Raw genomic sequence first — 19,199 nt, 5'->3', positions numbered from 1 at the left:
GTCAGTTTATTAAGTTCTTTAGATTGCTCATATTAAGTGAGATCATGTGATGTTTGTCTTTATCTGTCTGGCTTATTTCGCTTAGCATAATATTCTCCAGGTCTGTCCATACTGTCCCAAAGGGTACAAGATCCTTCTTTATAGCTGCATAGTATTTCATAGTGTAAATGTCCAACAGCTTTTTTATACTCATCTGATGGGCACTTGGGCAGTTTCCAGATCTCAGCTATTGTGAATTCTGCTGCTATGAACATGGCAGTGCATATATTCTTTCTGATTAGTGTTTCAGGATTCTAAGGATATATTCATAGAAATGGGATCACTGGGTCAAAAGGCAGTTCCATTTTTAATTTTTTGAGCAACCTCCATACTGTTTTCCATAGTGGCTGTGCCAGTATGCATTCCCACCAGCAGTGTACCAGGGTTCCCCTTTCTCTACATCCTTGCCAGCACATGTAATTTGTTGATTTGTTCACAGTATCCATTCTGAGAGGTGTGAAGTGATACCTCATTGTTGTTTAATTTGCATCTCTCTGATGATTAGTGACACTGAGCATTTTTTCATATGTCTCTTCGACATCTGTATGTCCTCTTTGGAGAAGTGTTTATGCCCTTCTTTGCCCATTTGTTAACTGGATTGTTTGTCTTCCTCTTATTGAGTTGTATGAGTTCCTTGTACACTTTGGAAATTAGCCCCTTATCAGACAATCTTAGCAAGTATGTTCTCCCATACCACAGTGTTCCTTTGTATTTTAAAGATGATTTCTTTTGCTGTGTGGAAGCTTTTTAGTTTGATATAGTCTTATTTGTTACTTTTGTTTGTTTGTTTCTCTTGCCTAGGAGATGTATCAGTGAAAATTCCTCTATGTGAGATGTCTGTGACTTTACTGCCTGTTTTCTCCCAGGATTTTTAGGGTTTTGTGACTTACATTTAAGTGTTCTATCCATTTTGAATTTATTTTTGTGTATGGAGTAAGTTGGTGATTTAGTTTCATTCTTTTGTATGTACCTGTCCAATTTTCCCAAGACCATTTATTGAAGAGACTGTCTTTACTCCATTGGATGCTCTTGCCTCCTTTTTCAAATATTAACTGACTATACTTGCATGGGTCTATTTCTGAGTTCTCTGCTCTGTTCCATGATCTATATGCTTGGTGTTGTACCAATACCAGGCTGTTTTTATTACAGTGGCTTTGTAGTACAGTTTGGTATCTGGTAAAATGATCCCTCCCACTCTAGTCTTCTTTCTCAAGATGGCTGTGGCTATTGGCATCTTTTTTGGGTCCATATAAATTTTTGGAATATTTCTTCTAGCTCTGAAATATGCTGTTGGTATTTTAATAGGAATTATATTAAACCTATAGATTGCATTGGGTAGTATGGACATTTTAATGATATTAATTCTTCTAATCCATGAACATGGTATGTTCTTCCACTTTTTTATACCTGCCTCTATTTCTTTTTTCAGTGTCCTGAGGTTTTCGTAGGTGAGGTCTTTTCCATCCTTGGTTAAGTTTATTCCTAGGTATCTTATTTTTTTAGTTACAATGGTAAATGGAATTGTTTTTTTAGTTATCTTTCTGAGAGTTCATTGTTGGTGTGTAAAAATGCCATTGATTTTCAGGTGTTAATTTTTGGATCCAGCTACCTTGCCGAATACATTTATAAAACCTTGTAGAATTTTGGTTGAGTCTTTAGGGTTTTCTATGTACAATATCATGTCATCTGCAAATAATGACAGTTTTACTTCCTCTTTTCCAATTTAGATACATTTTATGTTTTATTCCTATCTGATGGCTGTGGCATGGACTTCAGCATTATGTTGAGTAAGAGTGGTGAAAGTGGACATCCCTGTCTTGTTCCTGTTTTTAATGGAAATGGTTTTAGATTTTGTCCATTGAGTATGATGTTGGCTGTAGATCTGTCGTATAAGGCCTTTATTATGTTGAGGTATGATCCCTCTATTCACACTTTGCTGAGAGTTTTTATCAAAAATGGGTGTTGGATTTTGTTGAATGCTTTTTATGCATCTATTGATATCACCACATGATTTTTGTTCTTCATTTTTTTAGGTGATATATCACATTTATTGATTTGCGGATACTGTACCAGTCTTGCATCCCCAGAATAAATCCCACTTGGTTGTGGTGTATGATCTTTCTAATACATTGCTGGATCTGTTTTGCTAGTATTTTGTTGAGGATTTTAGCATCTAGGTTCATCAGGGATATTGGCTTGTAATTTTCTCTCTTTGTAGTGTCCTTACCTGGTTTTGGGATTAGGATGATGCTAGCTTCATAAAAAGAGTTTGGGAGTTTTCCCTACTATTGAATTTTCTGGAATAATTTGAAGAGATTAGGTGTTAATTCTTTAAATGTTTGTAAATCCTTGTAAATCCATCTGGACCAGGATTTTTTATTTGCTGGGAGTTTTTTGATTACTGCTTCAATTTCATTAGTTGTTATCAGCCTATTCAGGTTCTCTGATTCATCTGATTCAGCTTCTAGGAATTTGTCCATTTCACCCAGGTTGTGCAGTTTCTTGGCATATAGTTGCTCATAGCATCTTCTTCCGATCATTTTTATTTCTGTTGTGTTAGTTGTTATATTGCCTCTTTCATTTCTGATTTCATTTATTTTGGTCCTCTCTCTTTGTTTCTTGGTGAGTCTGGCTAAAGGTTCATCAATCATATTTATCTTTTCAAATAATCAGCTCTTGGTTTCATTGATCTTTTGCATTGCATTTTTAGTCTGTATGCCATTAAATTCTGCTTTGATCTTTATTATTTCCTTCTGTGTACTTCCTCGGGGCTTTTCTTTTTGTTCTCATTCTAGTTATTATGTTAGATGGTTTAATAGAGCTTTTTTCTTGTTTCTTGAGGTAATCCTCTAATGCTGTGAAGTTTCCTCTCAGGACTGCTGTCGCTGTGTCTTAAAGATTTTGGGTTGTTGTTTGTTCATTTTTGTTTTTTTCCAAGACGTGTTTGATTTATTCCTTGATCTCATTGGTAACCCATTGATTGATTAATAACATGCTATTTAGCCTCCATGTATTTGAACTTTTTTTTTTTTATACTGGTTGATTTCTAGTTTCATGGCATTATGATTAGAAAAGATGCCTGATATGATTTCTAACTCCTTGATTTTGTAGAGACTTGCTTTGTGCCCTATCATGTGGTGTATTTTTAAGAATGTTCCATGTGCACTTGAGAGGAATGTGTATTCTGCTGCTTTGGGATGAATTTTCATTGAATGTCAATTAAATCCATTAGATCTAGAGTGTCATTTAAGGTCTCTGTTTCCCTCTTGTGTTTTTTTTTTTTTTTTTTGTCTTGAGGATCTGTTCAAAGAGGACTGTGGGATGTTAAAGTCCTCCACTATGATTGTGTTGCTGTCAATCCCCCACTTAAAGTCCACCAGGAAATTTATTATGTATTTAGGTGCTCCTATATTGAGTGCATTATATATTTACAGGAGTTATTTTCTCTTGTTGGATCCATCCCTTTAGTAGTGACCTTTTTTGTTTCTTGTTATGGTCTTTATTTTGAAGTCTATTTTGTCAGAAATAAGTATTGCTACTCCAGCTTTTTTTCATCTCCATTTGCATGGAATTTTTTTTCTATCCCTTCACTTTTAGCCTGTGTCAATCTTTTACTCTCAGGTGGGTCTCTTGTAGAAAGCATATATTTGGTTCCTGGTTTCTTAGCAATTCAGCTACCTTATATCTTTTGATTGTAGCATTTATTCTGTTTATATTTAAGGTTACTATTGATATCTACTTATTTAATGTCATTTTTCGACATTATGCTGATGTAACTTTTTCTCAATATTTCTTCTTCTTCTGAAAGCAGTGCTTTTAGCATTTCTTGCTATGCTGGTTTGGTGGTACTGAACACCTTTAGCCTTCTTTTGTCTGTGAAGCTCTTTATTTCATCTTCAATTTTAAATGATAGCCTTTCTGGATAAAGCAGTCTTGGTTGCATGTTCTTGATTTTAATTACTTTGATAACTTCATGCCAATTCCTTCTGGCCTGAAGTGTTTCTGTTGAGAAATCTGCTCTCAGCCTCAAGGGGGTTCCCTTGTAGGTCACTACTTGTCTCTCTCTTGCAGCCTTAATATTCTCTGTTTGTCCGTAACATTTGCCATTTAAATTATGCTGTGTCTTGAAGTGGTTCTCTTTGGGTTCCTCTTGTTTGGAACCCTCTGTTTTCTGAACTTGTGTGGCTTTTTCCCTCACCAACATAGGAAAGTTTTCTGTGATTATTTCCTCCACCAAGATCTCTATCACTTGCTCACTTTGCTCCACCTCTGTTACCCCTATGATGTGAACATTGTTTCACTTCATGTTGTCCCAAAGCTCCCTTAGACAGTCCTCATGCTTTTTAAGTGTTTTTTTTTTTTTTTTTTTTTTTTTGCTGCTCTGATTGTTTTTTTCTACGTTATCTTCTAAATCACTGACTCTCCTCTGCTTCACTGAGCTTACTTTTCATTCCTTTCAGTTTATTCTTGATATCAAATATAGTATTCTTCATTTCTTACTGGTTTTTATTTAACATATCTAGTTCTCTTTTTATTCCTTCACTAAGTTCCTCGACTTTTCCATTAAGTGTCTTGTCCTGGTTAATTTCCTTGAGCATCTTTAAAACCATTACTCTGAATTCTATTTCTGATAATTTGCTTAACTCTATCTCAAGAGTCTTTTTCTGGCGATTTTTCATTTTCTTTAGTTTGGGGGTTGTTTCTTTGTCTCCCCATTTTAGTGGCTCTTAGTGTTTTTATCTGTACATTAGATATATAGGCTGTCTCCTAGTCTTGTGGGGTGGGATTTTGTAATGTATGTCCGGTGTAGCCTAGAAGTGTGTCTTACTTTTACTTCTGGGCTATTTGCTCTAGGTGTGTCCCTTTTGTGGGTGTCCCTTTTGTGGGTTCTTTGGGCTCTCCTTTTGTGATTGGGTATAGATTGTTGTTGACCCATTCTTGGGAGGATTCTCCTCTCAGGTTGACTAACTTTGTGGCTCAGCCCCAACCACATCATGTGAGCTGTTGTACAGGTGCTGGCAAAGCAAAACAAAACTCATCCAAACTGCCAGGAAACAAGCAGTATCTTAAAAAATATCCTGGCAACCACAATGGAAGCATCCCTAGTGAAAGTAGAATTGGGAGAGTGAAGCAAGAACATAAATGCTAAGGCAAAAGGGCAAAAAAAGGGCAAAAATTAGAGAAACAGAGAAAAAGATTATTGCTAATAGTAATGAAGAATAAAAAAATTAATAGAAAAATAAAATAAGAAGTAAAAAATAGAGAAGCTACTTGAAGATAAATTGGTCAGGGAGAAAACTCTAAAAGAAGGGTGAGCAAAAAAATTAAGGGTAAAACATAAGTATAGAAAAATAGTTGGAGGAAGGAAGATGGCAGCCCTGTGAGAAGCAGCAGCACCCCCGCTCCTGCCACGGATTTGATTTCCTTCAAAAATCCTATGTATCCAGCTTGAAAAAAAACAGAGAAACATACCTGAGTGGACGAAGTGTGAGTGGGAAGCACTGAGGAACCATCACGGAGTCCGGTAAGAGAGGGGACCCTTGGAAGGGGGAGTCCCCCTGAAGCCTGTGCTGGGCTCTGAGCCTGAAGGCTTGGAGGCTGCAAAGCCTTGCGGACAGCATCCAAAAGCGGGGATCCCACACCCGGAGCAGAGAGAGGAAGGAGCGCCCCGCGCACAGGGCAGAGGGACCCAGGGGAGCGGTGAGTCCTGGAGGAGACGGCGCCTTCCTAGGAAACAAAGCCTCTAGGGGCAGCTGCAACTCAGCTTCTGGTGCTCCAGGTGCCAACCATAGGGAAGGCTGTCCCAAGGCCTGTGGCACCCAAGTGGTGAGGGACCAGAGGACTGCGCTGAGCACCCACACACAGGGACCCTCTTCCTCCCTGTGGGGCACTGTGTTGAGCCCCAGAAAGCACTGAATCTGCATGGTGTGGGGGAGGGGAAGGGAGGGGAGGAGCCCTCCCGCCCTGAGCTACCGGGTGCCAAGAGGCTGGGATCTGTGACCAGCCCTGAGGGGCCCTGTGGTAGTATGTGAAGCCGCTCCAGCTTTGCTCAGACCAGTGGTGTGGAGAGCTGCACGGAGCTAACTTTGGGTCACCTCCAGCTCGGTGCCTTGGAGCAAGGGCGGTGGGACCTTGCAGGGCAGACTCTCTGCCTGTGTGTTGCTTTGTGCTTTTGCGAGTTTGATTGCGGAACTGGTTCCCACGTTCCGGGTGTGCACTGCACAGACAGACCAGCGGACGCTACCATTGGGGTCTGTGAAGTAGATGGTCTGAGGGGCGGGACTGGTGCGACCAGCCAACCAGAGCTGAGCAGGGAGGGGCGGAGCTAGCCAGCCTCTCCTGCAGCCAGGAGCACCACCCTCAACAGGAAAGGGGCGGGGACCGCTCACTGAAGCCCCAGACACACCCTCAGGGCACAGTCCTGAGGGGGAAGGGAGAGCAGCTCATAGGACGACTCTGCAAGAATAAGACTCTTAGGGACTGTTGTTTGGGGTCTGGAGGAAACGTTGAAAACCCCTGCTGGGGGCTGGGCAGGCAAAGGGCCCACCAGAATGTGTTCTGAATCGAACCCACTGGGCCCTGGCTGCTGAAACGGCCCATAGAGAAAAGGCAACAGACTAAAATCAATCTGAAGCTGCAGCAGGCCAGAGCCTGGGGAACTAGAATCAGAGGACAGGGTAGGGACTGAGAAGCTGGTGGTGGAGCAGAAACTAACTCCCACAGAGTGAGCCCCTGACAGCGACACCTCTAAAGGAAGTGACACCCTGGACTACACTAGCCACCCTGTACCCTAAAGACTCTACAGAAGACTCTGGAGCAAGACCAGGCAACTACAAGGTTTCAAAATAGCTGACAAGAAGAGGTGGCCCACGGAGAGTCTCAGATCAACCATCTACCTAAGGACACCAGAGCCAAACCTAGACGGATCCTCACATTGGGTGATACACAAGTACCTCCCAGGAGAACTGAAATCACAAAAAACAGTGACCCTCAGACAACATAAGTTGCCCAGAAGAAACGCACTTGATTGACTACCTCTTTCTCTGCTGTAGTTTTGTTTGGTTTGGCTTTGGTTTTTTTTTTTTTGGTTTTCGGTTTTGTTTTTGTTGTTGGTGGTGTTGTTTTTTGTTTGTGGGTTTATTTTTTGGCTTTTTTCCTTAGGAAGAAGAGAAAGGGGAGAAAATTTGTTTTTTCTTCTTTTTGAAATTTTATAAAAATCTTTTTTTTTTCTTTTTTAATTTTTTTAAAAACATTTTTTTAACTAATTTTTTTTTTTTTTATAAAATAATTTTGTCTCCCTTAGCTTGTTTTTGGTTTTGTTTTCATTATTTGCTTTATTTTGTTTTATCCTTGCTTCTATTATCAAGACTTTCTTGATATCCTTGCTTAACGACTGGGACTTTATCATTATAACCAAGTTTACTGCTTTCCTCTATAGTTTCCCTCAAATCTCTTCCCAGACGCCCTGCCTGCCTGCCTGGGCTTTATCTCTCTCTCCTCTCAATCCATTGGCATAACTTTTTTCTTCTTTTTCTTCTTTCTTTTTCTACTTTTCTTTCATTTTTTTTTTTATTTTGCCCCCTTCAGTTTTCCTGTCCGATTGTTAATTTCTCTTATTCTCTTTATTGTATTTTTGTTTTCTCATTTTCAACTATTATAGTATTCCTATTCTCTCCCTTAATTTTGTGCTGGCCCTTCTTTCAGAATCTTTTCTCTGCTTCTGTTATCTCCCAGTAGCTTCTCTATTTTTTATATTTAGTTTATTATTATTTTCTAAATTTTCACCAGTATTAACAACCACATACACCTCTGGGCTCCACTGGACCCACAAGACAAAATCCCATGCCACAAGACTGGGACACAGCAAATATATCTAATATATAGATATAAGCACTAAGACCTACCAAAATGGGGAGACAAAGAAACAACCCCCAAATTAAAGAAAAGGAAACATCTCCAGAAAAAGACGTTGATGAGATGGAGTTGAGCAAGTTATCAGAAACGGAGTTTAGAGTATTGATGATGAAGATGTTCAAGGAACTGAAGAAGACTATAGATGATAAGATTGAGAACCTTAGTGAAAACAAGAAAAAAGAGATACATACTATAAATAAATCTCAGACAGAGATAAAGAATGCTGTATCTGATATCAAGAATGCACTGGAAGGAATTAAAACCATGCTCAATGAAGCAGAGGATAGAATAAGTGACTTAGAAGACAAAGTAGAGAAAATCACACAATCAGAGCAGCAAAAAGAAAAAACACTTAAAAAGCATAAGGACAGTCTAAGGGAACTTTGGGACAACATGAAGTGAAACAAAATTTGCATTATAGGAGTGCCAGAGGGGGAGGAAAGAGAGCAAGGGATAGAGAACTTGGTGGAAGAAATAATGATAGAAAACTTCCCTAGGCTGGCGAAGGAGAAAGCCACACAAGTTCAGGAAGCACAGAGGGTTCCAAACAAGAGGGACCCAAAGAGACCCACTCCAAGACACATCATAATTAAAATGGCAAATGTCAAGGACAAAGAGAAAATATTAAGGGCTGCAAGAGAGAGACAAGCAGTGACCTACAAGGGAACCCCCATAAGACTGACAGCTGATTTCTCAACAGAGACTCTTCAGGCCAGAAGGGAGTGGCATGAAGTTCTCCAAGTACTGAAAAGCAAGAACATGCAACCAAGATTGCTTTATCCAGCAAGGCTATCATTTAAATTTGAAGGTGGAATAAAGAGCTTCCCAGACAAAAAAAAAAGACTAAAAGAGTTCAGTACCACCAAACCAGCATTGCAAGAAATGCTAAAAGGACTGCTTTAAGAAAAAGACAGAAAAGTGAGAGAAAGGCACATCAGTGTAAAGGGGAAAAATGGCATTAAATAAGTTGATATCAATAGTAACTTTAAATGTAAATTGAATAAATGGACCAATCAAAAGACAAAGGGCAGCTGAATGGATAAGAAAACAGGACCCAAATATATGCTGTCTACAAGAGACCCACCTGAGAGCAAAAGACTCACATAGGCTAAAAGTGAAGGGGTGGAGTAAAATATTCCATGCAAATGGAAAGGAAAAGAAAGCTGGAGTAGCAACTCTTATTTCAGACAAAACAGACTTCAAAATAAAGACCATAATGAGTGACAAAGATGGTCACTACATATTACTAAAGGGATCAATCCAACAGGAGGAAATAACCCTTATGACCATTTATGCACCCAATACAGGAACACCTAAATATACAAAAAATCTCTTGGGGGACTTCAAAGGGGAGATTGACAGAAACACAATCATAGTGGGGGACTTTAACAACCCACTGTAAGCATTGGATAGAATATCAAGACAAAAAATCAACAGGGAAACGCAGACCTTAAATGAATCACTAGACCTATTGGATTTAATTGACATTTATAGAATATTTCACCCCAAAGCAGCAGAATACACATTCTTCTCAAGTGCACATGGAACATTCTCAAAAATAGACCACATGTTAGGGCACAAGGCAAGTCTCTACAAATGTAAGAAGATTGAAATCATATCAAGCATCTTCTCAGATCACAATGCCATGAAACTAGAAATCAGCCACTACAAAAAAACTGAAAAATATTCAAACACATGGGGGCTAAATACCATGTTATTAAACAATGAATGGGTTACCAAGGAGATCAAGGAAGAAATCAAACACTTCATGGAAAGTAACAAAAATGAACAGACAACAACTCAGAACCTAGGGGACATGGAGAAAGCAGTCTTGAGAGGAAAATTCATATCGTTACAGGCCTATCTCAAGAAACAAGAAAAAGATCTAATGAACCATCTAACACAACAACTAAAAGAACTAGAACAAGAACAGCAAGAAAAGGCCCGAGGAAGTAGAAGGAAGGAAATAATAAAAATCAGAGCAGAGATTAATGACATAGAGACTAAAGAAACAATACAAAAAATCAATGAAGCCAAGAGCTGGTTCTTTGAAAAGGTAAATAAGATTGATGCACCTTTAGCCAGACTCATTAAGAAACAAAGCTAGAGGACCCAAATAAATGAAATCAGAAATGAAAGAGGTGATATATCAACTGATCCAACAGAAATACAAAGGATTGTAAGAAAATATTATGAGCAACTGTATGCCAACAAATTGGACAACATAAGGGAAATGGACAAATTCCTAGAAGCATACAACCTTCCAAAGCTCAATCAAGAAGAGGCAGAAAACCTGAATAGGCCCATAACAACTAATGAAATTGAAGCAATAATCAAAAAACTCCCAGCAAACAAAAGTCCTGGACCAGATGGATTTACAGGCGAGTTTTAACAAACATTCAAAGAAGAATTAACACCTATTCTATTCAAACTATTCCAGAAAAGTCAAGAGGAGGGAAAACTCCCAAATTCTTTTTATGAGGCCAGCATCACCTTAACCCCAAAACCAGATAAAGATACTACAAAGAAAGAAAGTTACAGGCCAATATCCCTGATGAACATAGATGCTAAAATCCTCACTAAAATACTAGCAAACTGGATCCAGCATTACTTTAAAAAGATCATACATCATGTCCAAGTGGGATTTATTTCGGGGATGCAAGGTTGGTACAACATCCACAAATCAATAAATGTGATACATCACATAAACAAATTGAAGGACAAAAATCATATGATCATATCAATAGACGCAGAAAAAGCATTCGACAAATTCCAGCACCCATTTCTGATAAAAACTCTCAGCAAAGTGGGAATAGAGGGATCATACCTCAACATAATAAAGGCCATATACAATAGACCTACAGTCAACATCATACTCAATGGGCAAAAACTAAAACCATTTCCATTAAAAACAGGAACAAGACAGGGATGTCCACTTTCACCACTCTTATTCAACATAGTACTGGAAGTCCTCGCCATAGCCATCAGACAGGAAGAAAACATAAAAGGTATCTATATTGGAAAGGAGAAAGTAAAACTGTCATTATTTGCAGATGACATGATACTGTATATAGAAAACCCTAGAGACTCCATCAAAGTACTAGTAGATTTGATAAACGAATTTGGCAAGGTAGCTGGATACAAAATCAACATCCAGAGATAAATGGCATACTTATACACCAACAATGAGCTTTCAGAGAGAGAAACTAAAAAAGCAATACCATTTACCATTGTAACTAAAAAAATAAGATACCTAGGAATAAACTTAACCAAGGATGTAAAAGACCTTTACTCAGAAAACTATGTGACACTGAAAAAAGAAATAGAGGAAGATTTGAACAGGTGGAAGAAGATACCATGCTCATGGATTGGGAGAACTAATATCATTAAAATGTCCATACTACCCAAAGCAATTTATAAATTTAATGCAATTCCTATGAAAATACCAAGAGCATATTTCAGAGACCTAGAACAAACATTTCGAAAACTTATATGGAACCAAAAAAGACCCCGAATAGCTGCAGCCATCTTGAGAAAAAAGGACAGAGTGGGAGGGATCACATTACCAGACTTCAAACTATATTACAAAGCCAGTGTTCAAAACGCCCTGGTATTGGTACAACAACAGGCTTATAGATCAATGGAACAGAACAGAGACCCCAGAAATAGACCCACACCACTATGGTCAGTTAATATTTAACAGAGGAGGCAAGAGTATCCAATGGAGTAAGGACAGTCTCTTCAATCTGTGGTGCTGGGAAAATTGGACAGATACATGCAAAAAAATGAAACTAGACCACCAACTGTCACCATACACAAAAATAAACTCAAAATGGATAAAAGACTTAAATGTAAGTCACGAAACCATAAAAATCCTGGAAGAAAACATAGGCAGTAAAGTCACAGATATCCCACATAGTGGACTTTTCACTGATACATCTCCTAGGGCAAGAGAAACAAAGGAGAAAATAAACATATGGGACTACATCAAACTAAAAAGCTTCTGCACAGCAAAAGAAAACAGCCTCAAAGTACAAAGGAACCCCACATTCTGGGAAAACATATTTTCCAAGGATGAATCTGATAAGGGGCTAATTTCCAAAGTGTACGAAGAACTCATAGCACTCAGCAAGAGGAAGACAAACAACCCAATTAAGAAATGGGCAAAGGACTTAAATAGACAGTTCTCCAAAGAGGACATACAGATGGCCAAGAGACACATGAGAAAATGCTCGATGTCGCTAATCATCAGAGAGATGCAAATTAAAACCAAAATGAGGTATCGCTTCCCACCTGTCAGAATGGATGCCATCAACAAATGAACAAACAATATGTGCTGGCGAGGGTGTGGAGAAAGGGGAACCCTAGTACACTGGTGGTGGGAATGCAGACTGGTGAAATCACTATGGAAAACAGTATGGAGGTTCCTCAAAAAATTAAAAATGGAGCTGCCGTTTGACCCAGTGATTCTACTCCTAGGAATGTATCCTAAGAATCCTGAAACATTCATCAGAAAGGATATATGTACCCCGATGTTCATAACAGTGCAGTTTACAATAGATAAGATCTGGACACAGCCCAAGTGACCATCAGTAGATGAGTGGGTAAAAAAGCTGTGGGACATTTACACCATGGAATACTACGCAGCTTTAAAGAAGAAGAATCTCGTACCTTTTGGGACAGTATGGATGGACCTGGAGAATATTATGCTAAGTGAAATAAGCCAGGCAGTGAAAGACAAATATCACATGATCTCGCTTTTACGTGGAATCTAAAGAACTTAATAAACTCATGAACAGAATAGATTCAATAACATGGAAGCATAGATGAGACTGATGAATGTCAGAGGGATCGAGGAGGGCGGGTGGGTGGAAGGGGAGAGAGTAACCAAAGAATTTATGTGCATATATACACAACCCAAGGACATGGACAATGGTGGGGAGAGGGACTGGGGAGGGGGAAGGAACGGGGTGGAACGGGTCATTGGGGAGAAAAAGGGGCATCTCTAATATTTTAAACAATAATAAAACTTTAAAAAAAAAAAATTTGGTCAGCTAGTCCAGGAAGGAAAGAAGGCATGGAGGTGTGAAGATGCATGGTATACTTGCAGTGCAAAAAGCAATAATGTGGGACTGGATCATAGTATACATAGAAGGATTCAGTAGAAAATGCGCCATAAAGAGAGACAGAAACCTGGACTTTAAACCAAGGCAAATACAATGGGGAGCCATCAAAGATTTGTAAGCAGGTGAGTGAAATGATCAGATTTACCGTTTGGAAAAAGCCATGCTGGTTTCAACTGGGAGGAGAAAAGGTTGGAATTAAGGAATTATAGTAGAAAGGTTTGGCAATAATCCAAGTAAGAGGTTATGAAGACATGGATTAAAAAGTTGATAGCAGAACTGGAAAGAAATTGTTGGATTTGAGGCATATTAAAAAGTAGAATTAGCAAGACTTGGTAACTAATTGCCTATAAAATGTGAGAGAGTGGGAAGATTCAGAGATGATATCAAGGTGTCTGGCTTGAAATAAATAGATGAGACTGGAAATACTGAAAGAGGTTCAGGTTTGCAGAACATTGTCAGTTGTGTAGGATAGGATGAGTTTAAAGGAACTTGATACAGTTGAAGGAAATATAGAAATAGCTGGATATATATATATATAATTTTTTTTCAGAGCTCACTAAATAAAGGTGACAATATCTGTGAATTATAGGAAAGAAGACAGTAAAATAAATGGGTCAGGAAAACAATAAAAACTTAGTACATAGAATTTATGGAACATGAATGGACTATGTAGAAATTCTAGTTGTTCTGTAGGACGTCAAAGGAAGAGTAAATATGTACATTATATAAATCCTTATTTTAAAAGAAGCATTGATAATAAAATGAAAGATGCCAGCATGTTTTTGCAATGTTAAATACCAAGTGCTATGGTTTTTCCAGTGACCTGCTCTTAAATCCACCTACCCGCTCTCCTGACACAGTAATTTTCACCATCTGCCAGCAGCAGTCCCTCCCCTTATACATCTTTCTTAATTTGTTTTTCTTATGCTTAAAAATTGCAGAACAAGTGAGAGAGGGTGGAGCATGGCTGCTATGAGCTGTTAGAATGAGTGATAGGGCCCCAAATAGAAACATAATTTTTGAAAAACTACCTCAGAAACTACATATTCTTAAGGGTGGCAGGGACCTGTCCAGCATGCTTCAGCTAGGCTTTTTCTTTTCTTCTCTTTGGGAAATTGACCAAGTTCTGATACAAATATGAAGGATTTGAAAATGCAAAAAAAATTGCAACGACAAGCTCCCTTTCAGAATTTTCCAGAAAAAGTAATATACGGGAGAATTGTTTTGCATGCTTTTTCTTACACAATAAGTCAGAATCAAGGTCACAGGCTTTGAGAGTTAACAAATAGCTGTAGGGCAACTGTAGTTTTCCACATACCATGGAGGATGCCATGATTTGAACATCCCTACCACCTACAATTCAGCTTTACTGTTCATCAAATCATGGCCCTACTGTTATGACACTAAAAGGGCTGATGTGAAAATTAAAATATTTTAAACCTAACTAAGACAATCAACCACATTATGCCTCAGATTTGAATTATATTTTCTCTGTGATTATCAAATTCTAATCCTGTGTTCCATTTATTTCAAGATATTCCTTTTGGTGTTGAATCTGGCAGCCAATACTCTAAAATAAAATGCTACAATAAAGAGTCACCATGAACTAAGATTGAAAAAAAAAAAAAAAGTTGAAAAAGAAAAAATTAAAATACAATAAACAGACAAACAGAAACAAACAAACAAAAAGACAAGAAGACAGAAGGGAGAAAAAGAAAAGAAAGAAAAAAAGTTATGCCAATGGAACAAGTAGAGACAGAGAGAGATAAAGCAAGGTCAGAGAGGATGCCCAATAAGAAATATGAGGGAAACAATAGAAAAAAGCAGTAAACTTATTGGTTATAATGATAATATCCTAGCAATTATGCAGAGAATATCAGAAAAATCTTGACAATAGAACAAAAAACAGAACAAAGCAAAAAACAAAAACAAAACAAAAAACAAACAAATAAAAAAACAACAAGCAAAGCAAAACAAATTTTTAAAAGTTAATTAAAAAATTGAAAACAAAAATTTAAAAAGGAAATTTTTTTCTTTTCTCTCTTTTTTTCTAAAAAGAAAATAAAGTCAATCAGGTAAGTTTTGTCTGGGCAGTTTATGTTGTCTGAGGTTTATTGTCTTGTATGCTGATTTCCTTTCTCCTGTGAGGTACTTGTGTATCAGCCAATGTGAGGAGCTGTCTAAGTTTGGCTCTGGTGCCCTTGACTGATCTGAGGCTCTCTGTGGACCACCTCCACTTGTCAGCTATTTTGCCTCCCCCTAGTTTTTGCCTGGTCTTTCTCCAGAGTCCTTTGTAGGTAGTCTTTATAGTGCAGGCTAAGTAGTGTAGCTCAGGATATTGCTCCCCTTACTTCGAAGTTTTTCTGTCAGTCCCACAATGTGGGGAAGTTAGTCTGCTTTAAAGCCAACTCCTCAGTTTCTACCCCATCCTCCAATTCTAGTTCCCCATACAATGGCCTGCTGTAGTTTCAGATTGACTCCAGTCTTTGCTTTTTCTGTATGGGAAGTTTCAGTGGCCTGGGCTCAGTGGGTTGGATTAAAAAAAAGTTCCGATGAGCACATTGTGTCCCCAGCCCCCAAAGGTAGTTTTAAGCTTTTCCTCCAGTTCCCAAACAATAGTCCCTGAGAGGCTTATTCTTGTGTTGTTGTCCTGTGATCTGTTCTCCCTTCCTTCTCAGGACTGTGCCTTATTGGAGATATTTGGAGCTTCAGTGAGCCGAATCAGCTCCTTTCCTATTGGGGGTGGTGCTCCTAGCCTGCAGGAGAGTTAGGTATGCTCCGACCCTCCTTTCCCAGGTCTGGCTGGCTGATCGCATGGGGCGCTTATTTCAAACTCTGTACTATGGAGACATAAATCAGATTTTGCTGGTCTGTCTCCCCAATGCAAGGCAGGAAGTTGGATGCCCATTCAGCAATCAAAATCTCAAAAACACAGAAAGCAACACACAGGCAGAGAACCCATCCTGTGAGGTCCTGTCATTCCTGTGCTTCGGTACCAAGCAGGAGGGATCACAAAGTCCACGCCTCACAGTTTCCCTGCACAGCTGATCATGGTAAAGCTGGGACAGATCCTTACGTGCTATCTCTGCTCCCCTCAGACCAGGCAAAAATCTCTGATTCACCCCATGGGCCACTCTGGCTGCTAGAGACCCGATCCTCCCCTCTGGCAGCTCCAGGGGCTGGAGTCCAGATCCACCCTGCTGGCAGTTCTGATCCCTCTCTGGCAGCAGGAGAGCTCTCTTCCCCTTTTCTGCACCCCACAGATCAAATGCTTTTGGGGGTTCTACATAATGCCTTATAGGAAGGCAGAGGATCATTGTATGTGGCTCCTCAGTGCAGCCCTCTGGTCCTTTTCTATTCAGGAGCCACACACTATGGGACAGCCTTTCCTATGTTCACCACCTGGGGTGAAAGACTCCTGTCCTGGCTGCCATTAGAGGCTTTGTTTCACTTGGAAGGCCCCTCCTCACAGGCACACTGTTCCCCTGGGTCCCTCTGCTCACTGTGCATGAGCTCTCCTTCCCTTCTCCTCCACTCTGGATTTGAGATCCCAGCTTTTGGATGCCAGTCCACACTCCCAAGGGGAGGGAGCTTTACAGCCTCTAGCCTTCAGGCCTCAGACCCCAGCACAGACTTCAGGGGGGATTCCTCCTTTCTACCCCCCTACCCCACCAATGTCTATGATGTTCATTCAGTGCTCCCTACTCAAAATATGTCCACTCAAGTATATTTCTCTTATTTTTCCAAGCTGGTTAAGCAATATTTTAGCGGTAAATTGAGTCAGTGGCTGGGAGCAAGGGGGCTCTGCTTCTTGTCACAGTGCTGCCATCTTCAAACCATCCCCTCCCCCCAGGTAATTCTGATGCATGATAAATTTGAGAACTAATAATTTAGATCTCAGCTGAGATATCACCTACTCTGGGAAGCCATCTTTGACCATCCAAACATTATATTTGGTACCCTCTTTTACATCTCCCTACCACACTTTATAAATGCCTATTTAACACTTAAAACTCTGCATTATAATTACTAGTTTACTTGTCTCTCTGTGATAACAGCCCAAGTTTTTCAAGAGTAAGAACAAGTATTATTTCCCACTACTTTCATACTTTCTACAATTCATCCTGTACCCAGTAGGCTTCCAGTAAGTATTTATTTAATAAATGAATGTATGGAAGAAAATGTGGTCAAAATTATGGTTACCCTACATTTAGTAACAGGAGCTTACTATGTCACTGGAGTTAAGATTCAGTCTTTAGTAAGGGGACAAGATTTATTTTTTCTATTTTTTATTGCAGTCTGTTGTACTTTAAGTGATTTTCACAACTTTGTCTATGGTTTGGGTTAAGGATCAATTTATGATCTGAGACAGGTTACTCTCAAGCCATGATTAGAAGCTCATACTATAGCCAAGTTTAAGTTCAGATCTAGAGAGGGTTAGAAGCTCCATCTGTATTCAGAGTTAAAGCCAGTATAAGGCTCCATGTGCAACCACTGTTAAGGGTAACTTTGATGAAACAAAAACCCTAAGGTAGCTGCTCTAATATTGAGAGAATGAGTAATTCATGGAGACAACCTCAGGCTATGTTTTAGTTCTGGCTAATACTTCTGTTTCAGTTGTCTAAGAGCATATTTTTAAAGGAGAAAGACAGAGGGATGAAGAAGTGCTGCACATTCTTTTTTCCTTCACTAAGTGTTCCCACTCACCAGGCTCAGCAGCCAGTGGCCAGCCAGTACTAGATTCTAGCACTCCATGGGCTTGCACAGAGTAGGGGCGGCTGGCATTATTCTTGAACACCACAGTTAGGATATCACCAACCTCTCCTCTGAGAAGTGGACCTAACATATGCAAAAAAAGAAAGTCTCATTAGTGGAGTAGTGGAAGAGGGACATTAAAGGCATTTAAAGAATGGGGCATACAGTTCATAGGAGCTCCCCAGAATTAGAGGTTTTCCCTAAAAAAGGATACTTCTGAGACTGAAAGTCATGAATGGCTTCATTTATTTAATTTAGAAGCTCTTACACTGATACTGCTACCCACAGGATGAAAGTACTTCAACAGGGCTGTGCCTCCAATTACCCCCACATTTCCCTTCCCAATTCTCTAAATAATACTCCACGTTTCTAGAGAATCAGGGCTCTGTGTAAGAATTGTTAATGAGGAGTGAGAGTTTGACATTGAGTACAGAATTGCTAGGCTCTCTTAAAGGGCCAGTGGATCCCTTCTGTGCAAGGACAAGAATGAGGAAACTCGTTACCCCCACAAAAGTGAAGGAACTGCAGCAATAATTAAACTAGGATACAAGGATAATACTGGCTTCCTGTACCATTTTTTTCTACTCTTTGATGTCCCCTCATTCCTCCACCTTTTGCATAAAAAAAAAAAAAATCTATCACCCTCAAAAATCTCTAGATATAGAGACCTGAAAAAACCTGGTTCAGGTTGCAGTGGAACTTCATGAATTTCCCCCTTTGATTGCTTATTTTCATGGTTGATTTATAAAATATGACTATAGTTCTAGTATATCATAAGAAAAAACTGATAATGGGGAATGAGAGGCCTTCCTGATGTGAAATAGCCCCTCTAGGAACAGCACAGACTTCTAGACACTAGGAGGAAAGTAGAATTCCCTTACCTAAGATTCCCAAGTGCTCCTCTGGTCCAGTTCTTGGTCGAGGGATCCTGAATGTACCGTCAGTGTATTCCCTGAATACAGCTTTCTTGTATCTGGAACCCAGTAGCCCATCCTTATTGCTCAGAAAGATGTGACCATAACTAGAGGAATCCAAAGAATGGTATCAGCACCCTTAATTCCTCAAACCCGTAAGGAAGCAAAGTCAGACCCAAGTTCATGTCACATACAGAAGGAGGGGACCTATTTGTTCTAATATCAGATTCCTCACCACATTGGCTGCATACATGCAATTACAGATGGTAGATTTCAATATCTATTTATGTTCTCTTGTTTGCCATCATCCAGATATAAATTTGCAGTAAAATATAAATGACAAAACCATTGGGATTACAATCAGAATCCCTGGTCTCTAGCTCTAGCCTTAATGATGTCTTAGATGGAATACATATGACAAAAAGACAAGGTAAACGTTGCAGGAAAGTAT

General features: G+C 39.3%; 1 protein-coding gene across 2 annotated transcripts in view; it reads right to left on the bottom strand.

The window, feature by feature from the left end:
• The window catches only part of HEPH (hephaestin), a 148,855-nt gene that overhangs the window by 70,477 nt on the left and 59,179 nt on the right, over positions 1 to 19,199 (bottom strand). For both annotated transcript variants that reach the window (XM_087813456.1, XM_087813457.1), the window contains 2 exons: positions 18,716 to 18,855; positions 17,787 to 17,918 (listed from right to left, as the gene is read on the bottom strand). In XM_087813456.1, coding sequence (XP_087669582.1) covers positions 17,787 to 17,918; positions 18,716 to 18,855 — 272 coding nt within the window. The remainder of the gene's footprint in view (positions 1 to 17,786; positions 17,919 to 18,715; positions 18,856 to 19,199) is intronic.

This window comes from Miniopterus natalensis, chromosome X (genome assembly GCF_054644295.1).
Source record: "Miniopterus natalensis isolate mMinNat1 chromosome X, mMinNat1.hap1, whole genome shotgun sequence".
Taxonomy (NCBI): Eukaryota; Metazoa; Chordata; class Mammalia; order Chiroptera; family Miniopteridae; genus Miniopterus; species Miniopterus natalensis.
This window is presented reverse-complemented; position numbering and strand designations above follow the sequence as displayed.